Source organism: Spermophilus citellus (assembly GCF_964194105.1).
Source record: "Spermophilus citellus genome assembly, chromosome: 2".
Classification (NCBI taxonomy): Eukaryota; Metazoa; Chordata; class Mammalia; order Rodentia; family Sciuridae; genus Spermophilus; species Spermophilus citellus.
This window is the reverse complement of record NC_138183.1, coordinates 192,572,688-192,592,381: the sequence shown is the minus strand read 5'-3', so window position 1 is coordinate 192,592,381 and position 19,694 is coordinate 192,572,688. Positions and strand designations below refer to the sequence as shown.

The 19,694-nt window shown below is 50.6% G+C and overlaps 1 protein-coding gene across 1 annotated transcript; it reads left to right on the top strand.

Moving 5' to 3' along the window:
* The first annotated feature begins 309 nt into the window (after positions 1-309).
* On the top strand, positions 310-3,244 carry TPBGL (trophoblast glycoprotein like). The gene has a single exon (XM_081281284.1). It carries the CDS (start codon positions 717-719, stop codon positions 1,884-1,886), a length of 1,170 nt encoding a protein of 389 aa, XP_081137410.1. The 5' UTR covers positions 310-716; the 3' UTR covers positions 1,887-3,244.
* The last annotated feature ends 16,450 nt before the right edge of the window (positions 3,245-19,694 follow it).

Sequence of the window (19,694 nt, the reverse complement as noted above, 5' to 3'; positions counted from 1 at the left end):
TCTCTCTCCCTCCTAGCACAGCCCCTTTCCCCGATCAAAGAGATGAGAAAGAGGTTGGAAAACGAGTAACTTTCTCAGACCACCCTTCATCCCGGTCTCCTCTTGCAGGGGCAGCACTAAAGTCCGTTTCCCACATTCTCGCCAGTGAAGACCCACCTGACAGCTCGCCCCAGCCGGCCCCGCCCCACACGTGCCAAAGAGGGAGGAGGAATGAACCAGCTTATAAATGGGGGATGGGGGGAAGGGAGGAAGCAAGTCAGAGCCTCGGGGAGCCAAACTTCTCAGCAGCTCTGAGGCTGACGAGCGGGGAGCGAGAGCGCAGCAGCCGAAACCCTGAATCTCCAGAGCCTCCCACCCCGCCTCCCTCGGCTAGGAGGGCCCTGAGACAACGCTGGGGGCGGACGAGGCGGCCAGGAGGCGGGGAGGGGGAGGCAAACCCTGCCCACTCGGCTCCGAGCCCAGAACGGCCGCGGAAGTCGGAGGCCGGCGCGCAGGGCAAGGAGGGCACCAGGGGCGGGGGGCTTTGCTTCCCGCCTGATCCCTCTCACCCCCAGCGAGGAAAGTGAAGATTCCTTGGACTTTAGAGGCAGCGGACAGACCGACCAAGACTGCTAGCCGCTCCAGGTCAAGGACTTGCCCCACCCGTGTTCCCCCCAGGCGCTCCCAACTCACTGGTGAGCGCGGCGGCCCGGGCGCTGAATGCCGGGGCGGCCGCGATGGCCCCGCGTGCGGGACAGCCGGGGCTCTGGGGGCCGCTGCTGCCGGGACTGCTGCTCGTGGCGGCGGCCTTGAGCCGACCCGCCGCGCCCTGTCCCTTCCAGTGCTACTGCTTCGGCGGCCCCAAGCTGCTGTTGCGCTGCGCGTCGGGCGCAGAGCTTCGGCAGCCGCCGCGGGATGTGCCGCCCGACGCGCGCAATCTCACCATCGTGGGCGCCAACCTGACGGTGCTGCGCGCGGCCGCCTTCGCCGGCGGGGACGCGGACGGGGAGGAGGCGGTGGCGACCAGCGTGCGCCTGCCGTTCCTCACTGCGCTGCGCCTCACGCACAACAACATCGAAGTACTGGAGGACGGCGCCTTCGACGGGCTGCCCAGCCTGGCGGCACTGGACCTGAGCCACAACCCGCTGCGCGCCCTGGGCAGCGGAGCCTTCCGCGGGCTGCCAGCGCTGCGCTCGCTACAGCTCAACCACGTGCTAGCGCGGGGAGGCCCCGCACTGCTGGACGCACTGGACGCCGCGCTCGCACCGTTGGCCGAGCTGCGCCTCCTGGGCCTGTCGGGCAACGCGCTGAGCCGCCTGCCGCCCGCCGCGCTGCGCCTGCCGCGCCTCGAGCAGCTGGACGCGCATCTCAATGCGTTGGCCGGCCTGGGCCCCGACGAGCTGCGTGCGCTCGAGCGCGATGGCGGCCTGCCCGAGCCGCGACTGCTACTCGCCGACAACCCTCTGCGCTGCGGTTGCGCTGCGCGCCCCCTGCTGGCCTGGCTGCGCAACGCCACGGAGCGCGTACCCGACGCGCGCCGCCTGCGCTGCGCCACCCCACGGGCGCTGCTGGACCAGCCTTTGCTGGACCTGGACGAGGCGCGACTACGCTGCGCAGATGGCGACGCCGACGGTCGTGGCGAAGAGGTGGATGTCACCGGCCCGGAGCTGGAAGCCTCTTACGTCTTCTTTGGGCTGGTGCTGGCACTCATCGGCCTCATCTTCCTCATGGTGCTCTACCTAAACCGCCGCGGCATCCAGCGCTGGATGCGCAACTTGCGCGAGGCCTGCCGGGACCAGATGGAGGGCTACCACTACCGCTATGAGCAGGACGCCGACCCGCGTCGCGCACCTGCCACGTCTGCCCCTGCGAGTTCCCGCGCCACTTCACCTGGCTCAGGCCTCTGAGCTTCACTGCCTGGGGGTTGAAGGCTGCCCCTGCCTCGCCTGAAGCCTTGGAGATGAGACACCCGCAAGCTTGGATCTCTTGAGACCTGCTCCAGACCAGCTGGAGACCTTTGTATCTTGACATCCCTCCCACTCAGAAGCTCCAAGCTGTACCCTCTCTCCCTGGCCTCTGAGAGTTCCCACAGCCAAAGGCCAAGAGACACCCCATCTGATTCCAGAAACTGTACTCGCCCACCTCGGGCTCTGAAAGTCCCTCCCGCTTTCTGGCCTCTCCTGGAGACCCTGTCCTTCAATCCAAAAGCTCTGAGACTGACTCCGAAACTCTGCTTGGGCCCCTGCACCCTAGGCTGCACTGACCCATCTTCCACTCAGAGCCCTCTGTCCTCCCTCTCAGGGCTCAGGGGCCATCATATTCCCTTCTGGTCTCAGAAGCAGCGCACTTCCATTAGGATTTTGTGAACTTTGAGCCCTTTATCCCAATCTAGAGCTCTAAGCCCTCTATTGAGCTTGGAGACCTTCATCATTGGGTCCCTATGGGTTGGCCATTCCCTCCCAATCCTTGGCCCGGACTTAGGGCTCCGCTTCCAGTCTGTCTCTCCCTTTCCAGGGACAAGCACACCCCCATTCTGGCCTTAGGGTGGATTCCATCCTCAGCCTTTCACACCAGGGCTCTGATCCTCCAATACTCAGAGCTTGCTCCCAATTTTAACCTCTCAGCCCTCCACCCGACTGTTTCCATCCCCTACCTAAATCTTAGGCTCTCTATTCCCTGGATTCCCATCACTTGCATTTATACCCACCCCTGGCATTCAATGGTCAGGGCCCAAGGAATCCACCCCTGGGATACGCCACCCCCTTTTCTCCTAGAATGAGCTCTCTGGTCCTTCCTGCAGGAAACTGCAGGAAGGAGTGAAGGGATGATGGCACCCAAGAACCAGGACCACTAGGCCGTGGAGGCTCCAGAGTTGGGAGGGGAAGGGAGCTGCTGCCTGTGGATCCCTCCATGCTGCCTCTCACCCACTGTGGCTTTTCTCCTCTGGGGACTCTTTGCTACCACCCACCCCACCCCGAATGCCTTCCTGAAGAGGATGGGGGTCTGGCCTCCTGTCCCAGACACAAGCTCTCCTGTTCGGGGTCAGAGCCTCAGCGCCCTGCCTTCTGCATGATCCCAAAGCACAATCGGTGAGTGGGGAGGGGGCTGCCTCTCCCTGACTCCCACTCCCTGGGTCAGACAGAATGGCTGGCCTGTGCTGCCTCTGCACACAGGAAATCCCCCTCCTTTAATATATTGGCTTGAGACCTGCCCTCCCACCCCTCACCCAAGAAATCTGGACCTCCCTTGGGCAGTTTTCTATAAAGTCTGCAATAATCTCAGATACTGTGCTCTTGTAAGTGGTGCTTTGTCATTTCTGCTGACCTTGAGGCATTGATGGGGGTGGGAGGTGACATGTGGGAGGGCATTTTGGGCCTCCCTAAAGTAGGGCAGTGACCCTTGGGAATGTGAAAGAAGAAATGGGCTGTGATTGTGCATAGAGGGTTGAGGCTAGACCCAACGTGGGACCTCCCATTGGGATAACATTGATCTCCAAACAAGTTTGCTTTTTTTGCTCTGAAATGGGGATATCCACAGCCATGTTGGGATCCTACACTTCCTCTACATCCTCTTCCTCTTTTATTCCCCCTCACTTTGGAGGATGAAGGAAAGTGTATTTGGACTAATCAACCCTAGCCTCAGCTGAAGCTCTTGAGGAGGAATCCAGCTGTGAAGAAGAGGAGTCTGCTGCTTTGGAATCACCCCCTTGGATGGGTTTCCTGATACTCCTGCGTCATGCCGCACCCTCCTGGCTGGCTGGGTAAGAGAGGCTGAGAGAAGCAGCAGTCTAGAGGTGGGGTGTAGGTAAAATGACCACCTGAGATATGTGGAAAAAGGAGACAGGAAAGGGGCTTGTCTCCCACCTCAAGGTCATCAGACTGAGTTATTTTGCATTCAAAGTTAGAACCATGGGGCAGAAGTCTAGAATTCTGGCATGTTAGAATCTCATCCACTGGTCAGGGTCCAGGCATATATTCTAGAATATATGCCTTCTAAACATCGAAAAGGACCTCAGGGTAATGTGGGAAGCCTCCTAAGCTGTCTCAAGGAGCAGACTTCCCCTCCTTGGAATCACCCCTTTCAGTACCAGAGGAGTATGCTGAAACCCTCTGACAGTCCTAGTTTTGCCTGGGAGCCGGGAGCATGCCTTACCCAGGACACCTCTGCACACAGTTGGAGACCATGCGTGAGTCTCCTCATCTTGTCCCAGCAAGTTCCCTACCACATCTCCCAGTCATTCCCCTAAGAAGGTATTAAATCCTCTAGAAGTATTCCTATCAGCCAGTGACCTTCACAAGATGCCCTGACCGTCCCCTAGGACAACGTAGTGATGGTCTGTAACAGGTTAGAGAACTGGGTCTCTAACAGATCACCTCATTACCAAAGGTGTGCCCTCTGGTGAGGTGGCCCAAGACTGCAATAAAACCTAGCAAATAAAGGATCATGCTATTAGCTGTGGGTTTATTGTCAGCAAAAACCTTTGAAGCTTTTATATGAGAACTACTATAGCAGGCTACTAAGTACTAAGAACTTAGTTTTATTGAACTACTAAGCATCAATAGAGTGCCTACAATACACCAGTTGATGTTCAACCTTAGTGCCCTCCCTGGTTCCCATTACAAGTTATCTCTGGTCTGCCACCGTCTTTGCAATCTGCCTTTGGCTTTATAGGATTGTTAATGGGGCTCTCCAGCCTTGTCTCCTCTGCAAAAGTAGCCATTCCTTCAGCCTTTACTAAGTACAACTCTGCCAGTCCTAGGGAAGCTAGGAAGGAATCACATTTGATCAAAGTCTAGGGAAAAAGAAATCCCAGGAAACTATGAGGGCTCAGAGGAAGGGCTGAGCTTACAGAGTCGTCTTAGGGGAAGTCACATTTGAGCTGAGGTTTAAAGGATGAGTCGGAGTTTGCAAACCAGAAATATCAGAAGGGTCAACTTGTGGAAAGGTCTGGAGGCAGAAAGATCTTGGCAGTCGGAGGACTGAAGAAAACAAACCCTGGCTGCAAATAGGTAGAAGGGTGTGTGTGTGTGTGTGTGTGTGTGTGTGAGAGAGAGAGAGAGAGAGAGAGAGAGAGAGAGAGAGAAAGAGATAAGGATCTGCATTTTCCACTAAGAAGCACAGAGGACTGCTATCCTTGGAGAAGTCAGGAAGGAGCGGCATGTGAGACGTGGGCAGGGGAGAGGGACCCCGCCTCTTACTTGGTTATTCCTTCCTTCTGCTTATTCGTTTTGGGGCCAGGCCTCATGCTGGACCCCAGAGACACAGAGAGGAACCAGACCTAAGCCATGCCCACAGGAGGCCAGAAGGGCAAGGGGGGAGGGATAAGGGAAGAGACCTTGCGGGGAAAGGTGAGATAGGGGTCCGGTTGGCACTGCCCTGGTTCTGCAGGTGTTGGAAGTGAGAAGTGGGCAGAGGCCTGGGGACCACAGGGCCCAAATGGCAAAGGGAAAACAACTACTTCTAGGATGTCCCCTTCAAGAGCAGATTGGTAGAGAGCGGCAGAGAGAGAGGGAAGGTGTGGATGTAATGTCAGGAATGTGGCAGACACGAAACCAGCTGAGCCCTTGAACATGGCAGACTTCCCGGGTTCTGTGACCCTGTAAGCAGCGTGAAACTGCCTTTCAAAAACACCTCTCAGAGAGGCCCTTCACCTCTACAACCCCTTGGAGTGGGAACCAGGGCGGGCCTAGCCTAACTGCAGTCCGAGGTTTCAGGGCGAGCTCAGCACCCGCCTTGCCGTGTCACTTGGTCCCTCGTCAGTTAGAAATACTGGTGAGGCCCTGCTGTGTGCTGGGCGCCAGGGAACATGCGGAGCTGGCTGCTGCCTTTCTGGTCCAGCCCAGCACTCTGACCTTGGACGACCTGCCCCTCTCTGACTCTAGGTTCTTTCTGTCCAGGCGGAGGCTGGACTTGTGACCTCTGGAGGCACTGGCTGCTCTCACCGAAGTCCATCTCCTTCTTCATTAAGTCTCTGCCTGACAGACTCTCAGCCCTAATTTATGGCCCTGGCCTTTCCCAGACAGGGCGAAGTGACGGGGGCAGTTAATATTCCTGTGGTAATGCACTTGGTCTCCTTCCGAGGCCCCTCCTCCACCCCTCACCCCCGCCTCACTGACCCATCCTCTTCCCACAGCGGCGCCTCAGGGCCATTTACCAGGAGTCCTCCAGCCTCTCTCCGACCACCTAAACCAGCCCTTCCTCGGATGGTGGGGAAACTGAGGCTCAGAGAGCACAGGAGCCCAGCAAGGTCACCCAGTGGTCAGGAGCAGATCCAGGGCCCAGGATGCCTCCGGGGCTATCCCTGCTTTGCTCTGAGTGCCTGGCAGGGCCACCCCACTTCCTAACAGAGGAGCTCCACACTATGGTCACTGCCTCCAGCAGCCAGACCCGGGTCCTGCTGGGCCGAGGAGGTAAAAACAAAGTAATAGTGAAGCAGGACAAACTCACCTGTGCAGCTTCTCACAGGCTTCAGTAGTCCTGCTCCAGCCAGGGGCAGTCCACCCTCCCCAAGGCAGAAAGGGGCTTGGTTGGGATTCCTAAGCTCTGAGGTCCCCACGCATTCAGCCCATTCCTCCTCAGTCTCTCCTCTCTGCTGAGCGTGGCTGAGCATGAGGTTTATGTGGACGAACCAGATCCCAGGAAGCCGAGGGGGCCCAGGGAGACCCCTAAGTAAAGACACCAAATGGGCACACTTTAGCATGAAAGGGACAACTGGGAGAAATTACATGGGGACAAGAATAAACTAGGGCTTCACAGACTAGTGGTCCTGGACACCAGTGACTTTTGATAAGACTTGGAAGGGGAAAGAGAAAGTGCTAGACTGCCAGACCAGAAAGTCTCTGAGCACTATGTGACCAACATACCCCCTTCCTTGACCCTATTTTCCAGCCACCCCAGATCATGCAATCTTAGTAACAATCCCTGTGCTGTGCCCTGACTCACATGGTACCCTCTTTCCGGCACAGGGAGCATTCAGGCTGGGCAAGGGTCCCCTCAGCTTTCCTGAGCTTGCCCTTTTCCAGACCTTTATTTGTACTGACTAGTTTTCTTGTCCCTTGTCTGCTCCAGGTCATAAGCTTCCCCCAGGACAGGGGCTGGGCTGGCTCACTTTTAGATTCCCTAATCCTGTGCACAGAGAAGATTTGTGGAACTCCCTTGATCCCTGTCCCACAAAAATAAAAGGGGGAGAGGCACCATGATGGGCACTATGGCCTCCCTCTCTGCTCTGAAGGTTTACATTTCTTTTAACTCTCACTGCCTCCCCTTCGTTAAACTGAGGTTATAATGGTAGAAGATGCCTGGGTGGCTGTTCCTGCTTACTGTTCTACAAAGTGAGTAAGCAAAGAAGCTGGTGCAGTGGCCCATATTTGTAATCCCAGCAACTTGGGAGGCTGAGGCAGGAGGTTCATAAGTTCGAGGCCAGCTCAGAAACTTGGCAAGACCCTGTCTCAAAATTTAAAAAAAGCTGAGGATGCAGCTCAGTGGTAGAGAACTCCTGGGTTCAATCCCTAGTACTACAAAATAAAACCAAGCAAAGTGAGTAAACAAAAAATATGCAGTTTCAGAATATGCGATCTTGCAAAACATCTTTTAGCCTTAGACTCTTCACTTGGGCTTTTTAATACTCTTACAGAGTTCAGGCCGGCCTCTGGAATATTTGTCCAGGGTTCTGTGTGGACAGCATCTGCCACTGACTTAACCTGAATTCCTCTCTTCTGGAAACTGCCGCGACATCTGTTGGCGAATCTGAGTCGGAGCGGAGCCAGCTCCAACTTTTCTTTGCATACTTGCGCCATCTGCTGGTGGCCATGGGAAAGTGCCTTCATTTAGGCAATCATTCATGAAATACTTTTCATGCTCCACGAACCCTGCTAGGAAAAAGCTGGTTGTACAATTTTGAAGAAAACTGACAAAAGTCACTTCCCTTAGGATATATTAATAGTAATAACTAACATTTATGTAGAAATTGGTAAGCTGGGAGCAATGGCGCATGCCTATAATCCTAGTAACTTGAGAGGCTGAGGCAGGAGGATGGCAAATTTGAAGCTAGCCTGGGCAATTTAATGAAACCCTGTCTCAGAATAAAATATTAAAAGGGGGGCTGGGGATGTGGCTCAAGCGGTAGCGCGCTCGCCTGGCATGCGTGCGGCCCGGGTTCGATCCTCAGCACCACATACCAACAAAGATGTTGTGTCCGCCGAGAACTAAAAAATAAATATTAAAAATTCTCTCTCACTCTCTCTCTCTCTCCTCTCTCACTCTCTCTTAAAAAAAAATATTAAAAGGGTTAGATATGTAGCTCAGTGGTGCAGCTCCTTGAGTTCAATCCCCAGGGCAAAATGGGGATTTTACTTGTATTAATCCATTTTACCCTGATGACAATTCTGTGAAGTGGGTATTATTATTCCTACTTTACAGATGAAGAAACTAAGGCGTATGGACAACTTGTTCAAGGTCACTTGGCCAGAGTCAGGCTCTTGGACAGTAAACAAGTAAATGAATAAGCAAGATCCTTCTTATGAGAGAAATAATCAGGGCAAAATGAGAGTGACAGGGAAGGGTCTCTCTGAATGGGAGGAAGACCCTCTGAGAAGGCAACCTACCCTAAAGAATGGAAAAGGAACCTGTTATGTCAAAAGCCTAGGAAAAAATCAATTCAGGCAGAAGTGGTCAGTGTGAAGGTGCTGAGACCAAATGCTCCAAAGTTGGGTAGAAGGCAAGTTCTCACTATTCTATCTCCAAACACCTTTCCAATCTGTCCTTCTTCTAAATTCACCACGCCACCCGACTCCCAGCCTCTGCATCTCTTTTGTGGATCTCACGACTAGTTTGCTCCCTGATCCCCCTGCCTGCGGCTTCTTCAATCCTACAGATCCTGGAAATGCATGAATCTAATCCTGTCCTGTCACTGCCCTGCCTAAAACCCCTCCCACTCTCTTTTGGATATAAGCCAAGCCCTTTGGATTGATTTTTCTGTAACCCCCTCCCTCAGGTCCAATTTCCTGCAAACTCCTCCAGTTCCCTTTACCCCAACTACACAAAGCCCTTACAGTTTCCTAGAGGTCCCAGGTTGTCTCACCCTTAGAGGTTCCCCAGGAGCTGCCCTTCTACCTGAAATGTTCATAGCCCCCCTCACATACCTACTACCTCCTTATCATCCTCTCAAAACAGTCCTAGTGTTACTTCCCGTAGGAAGCATACTGTGAGCGCAGGGTCCCATTTGCAGTCACCCTCACCAGCAAATCTAAACCTTCATCCTTGTTTCTTGTTCCAGTGAATTTGTGAGCAATTTGAAGGAAAGGATTGTTTGATCTATCTATCTTATCATCTTTAGGTCCCAGCACAAGAGCCAGCAAATGGCGCATGCTCTATAAATACTTTTCACAGCTGCGAACTCTATGTTGTTCAGTTTCTTTCTCTGTTCCTTATTTATTGAAATTTGTACAGCATAAAATCTACATTTTGGCATGCAGTTCTATGAGGGAATTTTTTTTGGGGGGGGGTACCTGGGATTGAACCCTGGAGCACTTAACCACTGAGCCATATCCCCAGCTCTTTTTAAGTTTTATTTTGAGACAGGGTCTTGCTAAGTTGCTGAGGCTGGCTTTGAACTCACGATCCTCCTGCCTCAGCCTCCTAAGTCACTGGGATTACAAGTGTAAACTGCCGCACCAGGCAGTTCTGTGAGTTTTGATGGCTAAGATAGGGAATAGTTCTATCAGCCTCCAAAAATCACTCCCCTGCCCTTTTTTTTTTTTTTTTTTTTTTTAGATTTCTTGGTATTTTTAATGAGATAGTGGACTTGTCTGTGAATAGAGACAATCTTTCCTCCTTTACAATCAGTCTTCCCTTTGAATCTTGTGCTTCCTTCTACACTGGCGAGACCTCCAGTCTGATGTTGGGAAGGAGTGGTGGGTGATCCTTCTGGCCTAGACCCTACCTTATAGGACAAGCACTCGTTCTCTCAGCATTAGCTGTGATGTTGGCTGGAGTGTTTTCGCAGATGTCCTTTGTCAGGTTAAGGAGGTTTTTGTGATCATGAATCAATACTGAATTTTGTCAGATGCCCTTCTCTGCATATATTGAGATAATCACTGTTTTCAGCTACATCTCCTAAATCTGAATGCTTGTTTTCAATTTTCAGTTAATTCTAATATTTGTTCTAAATTTCCTTGTGATTTTCTACTGGGCCCATTTAAAATTGTTGCTTGATTTCCAAATATGGACAAACTTTCCAGATACCTTTCAGTTTTTAATTTCTAGTTTATTTCTGGTGTGATCAGAGAATCTGCTTTTTGTGACTTAAGTTTCTTTTGCTTTGTTAAGGTTTTGTTGAAAAGCTCAGAAGATGGTCCTTTTTTTTTTTTTTTTAAGAGAGAGAGAGAATATATAGAGAGAATTTTAATATTTATTTTTCAGTTTTCGGTGGACACAACATCTTCAAACATCTTCATTTTTATTTTTATTTTTTTTAATGTGGTGCTGAGGATCAAACCCAGTGCCCCACGCATGCCAGGTGAGCGCCTTACTGCTTGAGCCACATCCCCAGCCCAAGATGGTCCTTCTTGATGAATAGTTAATTACTACGCACTTGAAATGAATGCATGTTCTATTGTTTTGAGGTAAAATATCCTATAATGTCAGTTAGGTCAAATTAACTGATATGGGTGCTCAAGTCTGTGTGCTCAGCAACATTTCCTCCCCTTACTCTAGTAGTTACCAAGACAGGATCGTTCCAGGTTTGTAGATTTCTGCTCTCAGTTCTACCACCTTGGGCTTCATGTATTTGGAAGCATCATGATCAGATGCCTCTACTTTTAGTATTATTATGTCCTCTTGGTAAGACACTTTTATTATTATGTCTGTCCTTCTTTATCCCTTGTTTTGAAGTCGTCTATGGCAGATATTAACTTGGGCTTTTCAACTTTCTTTTGATTGTTTTTTTTTTTTTTTTTTGTATCGTAGATCTTCTCCATCCTTTTGCGATCAACCTATGTCTTACATTTAAAGTGGGTTTCTTGTGGACAACATATAGTTAGATCATGTTTTCAATTCAATCTGGCAGTCTCTGTTCTTTAATTATTGTATTTAGACCATTTTCATTTAATGTAGTTATTGATATGGTTGGTTTTACTATGTTTTAGTCAGCTTTTTCTCTGCTGAGACTAAAGGACCCGACCAGAACACCTGTAGAGGAGGAAGTTTATTTGAGGGCTCCTAGTTTCAGAGTATCTCAGTCCACAGACAGCTAACTCCACTCCTCAGGGATCAAGATGAGGCTGAACATTATGGCAGAAGAGTGTGGCAGAGGGAAACAGCTCACATGATGATCAGAAAGCAAGGAGAGAGACTCCACTAGCCAGATACAAATATATACCCCAAAGCCTCCCCCCAGGGACATACCTTCCCCCAGGGACGCACCTCCTCCAGCCACACACCTCCTCCAGCCACACCCCACCAGCCTTCAGTTACCACTCAATTAATCCCATCAGATGATTAATTCACTGGCTGAGCTGAGGCTCTTTTTTTTTTAATTTTTAATGTTTATTTATTTTTTTTTTAGTTTTCTGCGAACACAAACACAACATCTTTGTTTGTATGTGGTGCTGCGGATCGAACCCGGGCCGCACGCGTGCCAGGCGAGCGCGCTACCCCTTGAGCTACATCCCCAGCCCTGAGCTGAGGCTCTTGTAACCCAATCATTTCTTCTCTGAACCATCGTGCATTGTCTCACACGTGAGCTTTTGGGGGACACCTCACCTCCAGAGCATAACAGCCTACCATCTTTATTTTTCTGTTTTTCCAATCTGTTTATTTTTGTTGTTGTCTTGGCTTTCCTGCCTTTTTTAAAGAGAGCATTTGAATAATTTTTAGTCTGGTTTTTTTCTATTTTAATTTGTATTTTTGGCTCTATTTTGTTGTTGTTGCTCTAGGGATCACAATGTACATATGCAACCTTTCACAGTCTACTTAGGGTTAGTATTGTACCATTTCAAGCATAATATAGAAAACTTATGAACCACATAAATCTCTTTATCTTCACATTCTAGTTGCCATCTATATTTCATGTATTGTCTCTTATAGTTGTCATATATATTTCTATTTATCAACATTGATAAGCCCCCATCAAAAGTTTTATGGTTTTTCCTTTCAATAGTCATACATATTTTTTATTTTTACTCAAATAGTTACCATCTCTGTGCTCTTAATTCCTGAAGATCTGGGTTTATCTCTGGCATCAATTTCCTTCAACCTAATTTTTCTTTTCAGTACTGGGGATTGAACCCAGGTTCTACACAAGCTAGGCAACAGTTCTAACTCTGAACTATATCCCCATCCCTTTTTATTTTTGACAGGGACTCACTAAATTGCTGAGGCTGGCCTCAAACCGGGAATCCTCCTGCCTCAGCCTCTGCAGTAGCTGGGAATATAGGTGTGTGCCACCATGATTGGCTCAACCTAAATAATTTTGTTTAGGATTCTTTCTTAGAGTTGGTCTGCTGGTGACAATTTCTTAGTTTTCCTTCACTGATAATCCGTACGGGAAGGAGGTCTAGCTCAGTGGTAGAGTGTTCACCTAGCATGAACTAGGGTCCTGGGTTCAATCCCAGCACTGGGTGAGGGTGAGGCAGGGAGAAAAAAAGAAAACAAAGAAAAAGAAACTCCATATTTTACATTCGCCTTGAAGGATATTTATAAGTTGAAAATTCTTTTCTTTTACCACTTTAAACCTGTTTCACATCCTTCTGGCTCCTGTGTTTTAAATTGAGAATTCTGATGGCAATTCTTTGAATGGAAAGACATACAAGAATGTGTTATTTTATCTAAGAATTTTTTTGTTTTTATTTATCTTTGATTTCATTATATGCAATTTTATCATAGGTATCTGTGTGGTTTTCTTTGAGTTTAACTTGCTTGGGGTTTAACGTTTAGCTTCTTGAATATGTGAATCCACGTCTTTCCCCAATTTTGCCATTATTTCCTCAACAGTCTCTTTTTCCTTTTTTCTGGAGTCAAATGACATGAATCTCAGACCCTAAGGTGGCGTTCCACAGGTCCCTGAGGCTCTGTTCATTTTTTCAACTTTTTTTCTTTTTTTTTCCAGATATAACATCTATTGATCTATCTCAAGGTCATTAAATCTTTTCTCTACCACTTCCATTTTGCTATGAATCCATCCAGTAAATATTTTATTTCAGATATTACATTTTTCAGTTCTAAAATTTCTATATTTTGGGCTGGGGATGTGGCTCAAGCGGTAGCGCACTCGCCTGGCGTGCGTGCGACCCGGGTTCGATCCTCAGCACCACATACCAACAAAGATGTTGTGTCCGCCGAGAACTAAAAAATAAATATTAAAAATTCTCTCTCTCTCTCTCCCCTCTCTCACTCTCTCTTTAAAAAAAAATTTTTTCTATATTTTTTTTACGTTTTCAACTCTCTGCTGTAAACAATGATTGTCCCCTCCATTTCAAGTTATAATTGCCACTTCAAAGTCTTTTGTGCTAATTTGAAACAGAATTCTAAGTCCTAAGTTGGCATCGGTTGATGGAGGCTAGTTTTCTGTCACTAGTTTCCTGGTTCCTTGTACGTTGAGTAATTTCAGGTTGTGTTCTGGACATTGTGAAAGTTTTATTGTGTAGACTCTGGATCCTGTTATAATCCTCTATACGATGTTGATTTTGTTGTTATTGTTGTGTCAAGAGGCCATCAGCCTGCTGGGCACGATGGCACATGCTTGTAATCCCAGCAACTCAGGAGGCTGAGGCAGGAGGATCACAGGTTCGAGGGCAGCCTCAGCAACTTAATGAGGCCCTGTCCCTTTCTCAAAATGAAAAATAAGAAGGGCTGGGGAGGTGGCTCATTAAGCACCTTTGGGTTTAATCCTCAGTACCAGGAAAAAATGTGAACTCTTCCTCACATAGATCCCTACTTCTCCATGCGTTCTGTTAGCCTAGGTGGCAGGGAAGGCTTCAAAACCTGAAGTTACCTCAGGAAGAAGTCCAGGAAGAACAAGAGATGGGAAAAGAACAAGAGCCGGAGCTAAGGCAGGGCTTAGGACTGACTCCAAATGAGCGCAGTGGAATTAAAGATAGAAGAAGGGTCTCACCCAAGGGCCATGGCGTCCCGTGGGTTCTGAGAGGGATCAGAGGCTCAGCAGCTTCTCCCATGCTGGACAATGGCAGGACTGGACAGGAAGGAAGTTCTTGGCAGCAGAAGGGATATAAAGACGAGGTTGGATTTGGGGCCAGACAAGGGAAGAAGGCAGCAAACCTTGTCTGGGGCAGCAGGGCAGCAGGACAGCACTTCCTGCTCTCTGTCCTGCCAGGGGCTTAGGAGACAGAAATAAAAGGACAGCAGCATCTTCTGTCACAAAAGACCTTTATTGGCCCCCTCCTTGTGGTTCTCTTGTTCATTTGTTCTGTTGGAGTTGAATAAACTGGAATAACTTATCTGACGAACTAAGGAATGCCACAGGTGCAACCGATTCACCTGGAGGGGTCCAGGAGTGAGAGGGCCACAGAATAACCGACAGTCACTTCACAGAAGGGCCACAGGCCTGGAGACCCACCCAGCCACCCATCCTCCACCAGCCCAGGACTCACAGGCTCACTCATAGGAAGAGGTAGTCCCAGAGCATCTGTGACCAGACCTCACTGCTGAGCACAGCTGCCCAGGGGGACAGTACATTCTGCACCTGTTCCCTGGGGGCTCTGCAGATCAGCCACCCAGGACAGGACCTCACCCCAAGTTTGTAAGGCACCTCTCATATGCTGCCATTTCATACTACCTCTTCGCCTACATGCCTCCCTGTGGCCCTTGCAATAATCCCTATGAAGGTGAGCACAACCTGGTACTGGCCCCATTTTACACATGTAGAAACTGAGGCCAGCAGGGTCTCCAAGGGCACAGGTTGAACACAAAGTATCCGATGGCACGCTCTTTCTCCCATGCCATGTGGCTTGCAGTGCCCTGAGCTTCACATTCACATCTAGAATGTCCTGGGAGGTGGGATTTTGTGCCAAGGGCTGGTCCAAAAGTACCCACCTGCTATTGAGTGCCCATGAGGGGCCTGGGCAGAGGGGCAGGTAGGCAGAGAAAGAATTCAGGCGACCTCCTGAGGGGGCCAGCCTCTTTTGGGGCACAAAATCTCCTGTTGTCCACATGCTTGGTTGGTCACAATTGTGGTAATAGAATCCTATTGGAATTACTCAAGGAAACTTGGTGCTTGAAAGGTCTCTGGGGGACTCCTGGCCTCAGGGAAGAGACTTTTGTCATAAAGTCCTCGTTCAGTATGCCTTTGTGTGAACCTGGGTGTCCATCTCCCTCACTGTATGTAGTTGAACCTGGCTCTAGATTCTCCTTCTCCGGTCACCCTGATCCTCCTGACAGCCTGAGGGCCTGGGCTGGGAAGTAGGGTGTCACACAGGGGTGGAGACAGAGTCCTGGGTGGGGATTGGGCCTGTTCCCTTGCTCCATGGTCTCCCATGTGGCCTAGGTTAAGCCCTAACCTTTCTGATCACCAGCCCCTGCCCAAGTCAAACCCAGGCCAGAGCTTCGGGGTGGGTTGGTTAAAAAACAAAACAAAACATGAAATGTGTCTGCGCGTGCACCCGTGTGTGTAAGCATACACTTGGGCCTTGGTCTGGGACCCAAGCTCCAATATGAATACACTTTGTATTGGAAAGCCCGAGCCATGCCAACATGAAAAGCAAGGATAGACTCTGTGCTTGCTGGTCTAAGATCAAACCTCAGAATGGTGGTTTGAAGTTTTTCTTCAAAACAAAAATTTTTAAAGTGAAACCACAACAGGCAAGAGAGATAAAAGCAGAGTTGTTCTGGTGAAATGGGAAGTGGGGAGGGCTGGAGACTCAGCCTTTGCCCCCGCCTTCCCCCCGTAGAGCTGCTGACGAGGCCCTGTGGGAGTTCCACGGTACCCTGTGGAACTGGCTGGAAAGCCACTATCAGTGTCTACGGATCATGGGTCCCAGGGACCTGTGCTTTGATTTCCATTTTGGGGTGACAAGTTGGGAGAGAATGTTGGTGGAGGGTGCACCCCCTTCCACATGGCCTCTCACTACTGTGCAGTGAGCCTGCAGGAGCAGCCAGGTGGGGTCTGCCCCACAGCGGGGCTTCTTCAGTCCAGGAGGGAGGGAAAGGAGACGGCGCTGCTTGCACCAGGCAGGCTGTATGAGGGAGGAGTGGGGAGCCTCTTTTGGTCCCTATTGATTTTAAAAAGAAAAATGTCAGGACAGGCTTAGGCCTGCATCCATGAGACCCTGTAGGAGTTCAAGATTGGACCCTAAAAGAGTTCAAGATTGGATGGGTAGGGCGTGCCCAGGCCCTTGGCACTGGCAGGAGGCAAGCTGCCTCTCTGGGCTGCTGAAACCACTGGGAGAGGATCAGCAGGGGCTCAGGGCTCAGGGCAAGAGATCTGGGCTTTCCCTGGGCCCAGGGCCCTCTCAAGTATCACCAGGAAGCTCTGTTGATCCTGAATGGGGCCTTTTACTTTGAGGGCCAGGAGTAGGCAATTTCTATTTCCCCTCACCCTTGGATTTCTTTTACAGAGCAATGGTGGGTTCCATACCAAGCCTTCTTGACCTCTGTGGGGTCTGAGAGGTGGGAGATGTAGGGGACTACAGGCCTGGAAGGGTCCAAGAACCCCCCTGTTCCCCAATCACTGAAAACATGCACATCTTTTCTGTCTCGGTTGCGTGTTGGTGATCATGGTGTTTCCAAATAGTGTCTGCATTTCTCTCTCAGCTGGGTCACCAAGGCCACATTGGCTGCTTCGCATTCTGGTTGACAGTTACCTAAGTGAGAAGCAGGGCCAGAGATGAAGACCAGCAGGAGGTGGGTTGGCGCACAGTTAACTTCCTGTGTGACCTTGGGTCGTGCTCTTGAAGTTGCAGGTCACACCTGGTGGCTGTTTGCAACTTATAGAGTGTGGGTCACTGGTTTTCATCTCACAGCCATTTCCTAAGTCAGGCAGGGAAGGAAGTTCTGTGCCATTTTAGTTAGGGAAGCTGAGACTGAAGGTGTGGGACTTGCTCAAGGCAACCCAACTGGTTGGTGACAGCCAGGCCTGAGAAGCAGCCCTGGGCACTGTTCAGCCCTGGCATTGCTTCCGCTGCACCGAGTGGGAGCCAGCTGGACCAGAACCAGGGCAAGCCCACTCTAGCTTATCTGGGCTTCGAGGCTGAGAAGGCCCTGGGGTCCAGCCAAAGGACTCAGTCCTTGTCTTCCCAAGACTGAACTCCTCTCTGGGCTGGGTGCTGAGGAAGCCCAGCTGGCCCTCTGCTTTGTGCAGCTTCACCCAGGCCAAGTTCTTCCTTCCTGCCCAGATTGGCATCATCCTGCCAGCCCCATGACCCACTGGGAAGTGGGCTGCTTGGCAAGCACAGGCCCCAAACACTTGGCATAACAAGAGCCAGTTCTGTGGGTTGGTCCTGGGGCCTAGTAAGGCTTCCCCACCCCCACTATCACTCCAAGGTGTCACCTGGCCAGGCTGACTCCAGGGTGGAGAGGGGCCCTGCAGAGAAGTACTGGGTCATGTCTAGGTGCTGAGTTCAGAGATGGTGCCTGGAGCTGACCAGAAACCTGGAAAGATGATATGGGTCCTCCTCTTCAAGAAGAGACCACAGAAATGCTTTGGCCTGTGTCTCTCAGGGCTGCAGCACAAAGCTGAGTAGAGGGGCACCTGGCCAATAGGCACGTGGAACCAAATCCAACCTGTGTGACACTCACAGGCCTGTGCATTCTGCTGTGGTCTGAGTCCCTTTGGCAGGGCACTGTGTTCTAACTCACATCAAGGCACTATATGAACCAGCCCTGGATGCAATGCCTTTGTGACTTTCCCCTGGCCAGGAACAGAGACTGGGATAGACCCATCTCTGTGCCACCAAGGCTGGGCATAGAGCACAGAAACTGTCAGCAAAGAATGGTGAAGCTGAATTCAACTACACTTTACCATTGTTCTTGTGCAGTCCTGGCTCAAAGAGCAAAAAGATAGTGCCCTGGTACTCCCCTGCAGCTGGAGAAATTTCAATTAATACTGGAAAAATCCCTATAAGTGTGATTTTGAAAAGCAGGAAGCTTCAAAAACCAGCCTGACAAAATTTCTGTGTGCATGTTAGGGATGGGGGAAAAGATATTTGAGGGGAGAAGTTACCCCCAATGCTAAAGGGTCTTGTACCAGCCCCAAGTTTCAGAGGAAGACACTGAAGGGTACATGCTCTGTGCGTCCAGCTCCACAGCGACCCGGTTCCAGCAGGGGCTGGATGCCTGGGGCACCTGCTGCTAGGACCATGGGACTGGCCTGGATAATGTGACTGCCCCCAGTTGACCTGGTTCTGACCTGGGAAGGAGGTCCCTTGAGTTGAGCATTCATGAGATTTAGCAGGCATGGGGCCAGGCTGGTGACTGTCATTTCACCATGGGGAAAGGTTTGTGCAGCTCATCCCCAGAGGTGCTGGGTTGGAAAGAGTTGGGATCCAACTTGTATAAAAAGTCGTGTTGTCTCCCTTTTCAGGAAAATATGGGACCAAGACAGAAGTAAGCAGAAATTGAGAAGAAATCCCCCTCGTTCTGCTAATTAGTATATTTGCCTGGTAAATCTCATGTTGCCCACATCCTCCGGGGGCTGTGAAGCCCTGCAGAACCTATCACAAGCCCCCCATCAAGTCTCAGCAAACCCAGGCCTTAGGGCAGAGTAGTTCATGCAGGCTATGGTCAAGGCTTGACATCAGGTGACACCCCGGGAGCCCAAAAAGGGTCTTTCTAGGCCCAGAGTTTGGACGGAAGCTCTCTTGGGTCCTGCTGCTTCTGAGGTCTGTGAATCCCCTCTAGAAGCCAATGGAACAGGAAGCAGCCCTGGCTCCACCCAGCAGACCAGAGCTCAAATGTTCACAAATTTTCAAAGCCAGAAGTCCCTGGGTTTTCCAGTGGGGAACTGAGGCCCAGAGAGGGGAAGAAACTTGCCTAAGATCATACAGCAAGTTAGCATTAAAGACCAGACAAGGATACCTTTCAATACTTGCCACTTATCACTATGTCTGCCCCATTGCCCTGGGAAAGGCCCCAGTTCTCAATCACACCAACACCAGCCAATGGGTATTAGGTACCTTTAACACTGGGAACTACTAGGGTCTCCATTCCCCAAGGAAAGAAACACAGCCTCTTTCCCTTTGCAGGAAGGCATCTTGATGGAGCCTGCTACCTTCTGGGGAAGGACTGCCTTTGACAGTGGCCACTCTCCCCACCTGTAGGGCCAACCCAGCCTAGTCATGGAAGACTACAGGGAGAAAGAGGGGGACGCTGGTGGCCCCAGCTGTCCCTGGACCTCCCACCTTGATCCTGGTGATAAAAAAGTCTTAAGTCTGCGAAGGAAGGGAGAAGGGGAGGCTCAACTTCCCACCTCTGCCCACCTCTGAAAGCCCCATCAGAAACTCCCTCTGCAGGGGCTGGTGCTTGAAGAGCCCCACCTTTGTGCATGTGAGAACCCAGTCCCCCCATCACCACCACAACACAAGGCAGCTAAGGTGCTCATCCTGACAAGTCCCAAAGAAAACTGGCTAGTTGACACGGCTCGCCTCCATCTAGGTGTCTGCTGGTAAGGAAGTCATTTCGTTGCTTTTCTCCACTCCTGGGTCTATGAGCTCACGAGCTTCACCAATGCCACTATCAGACACAGGGACACAGGACAAGGAGAAAGG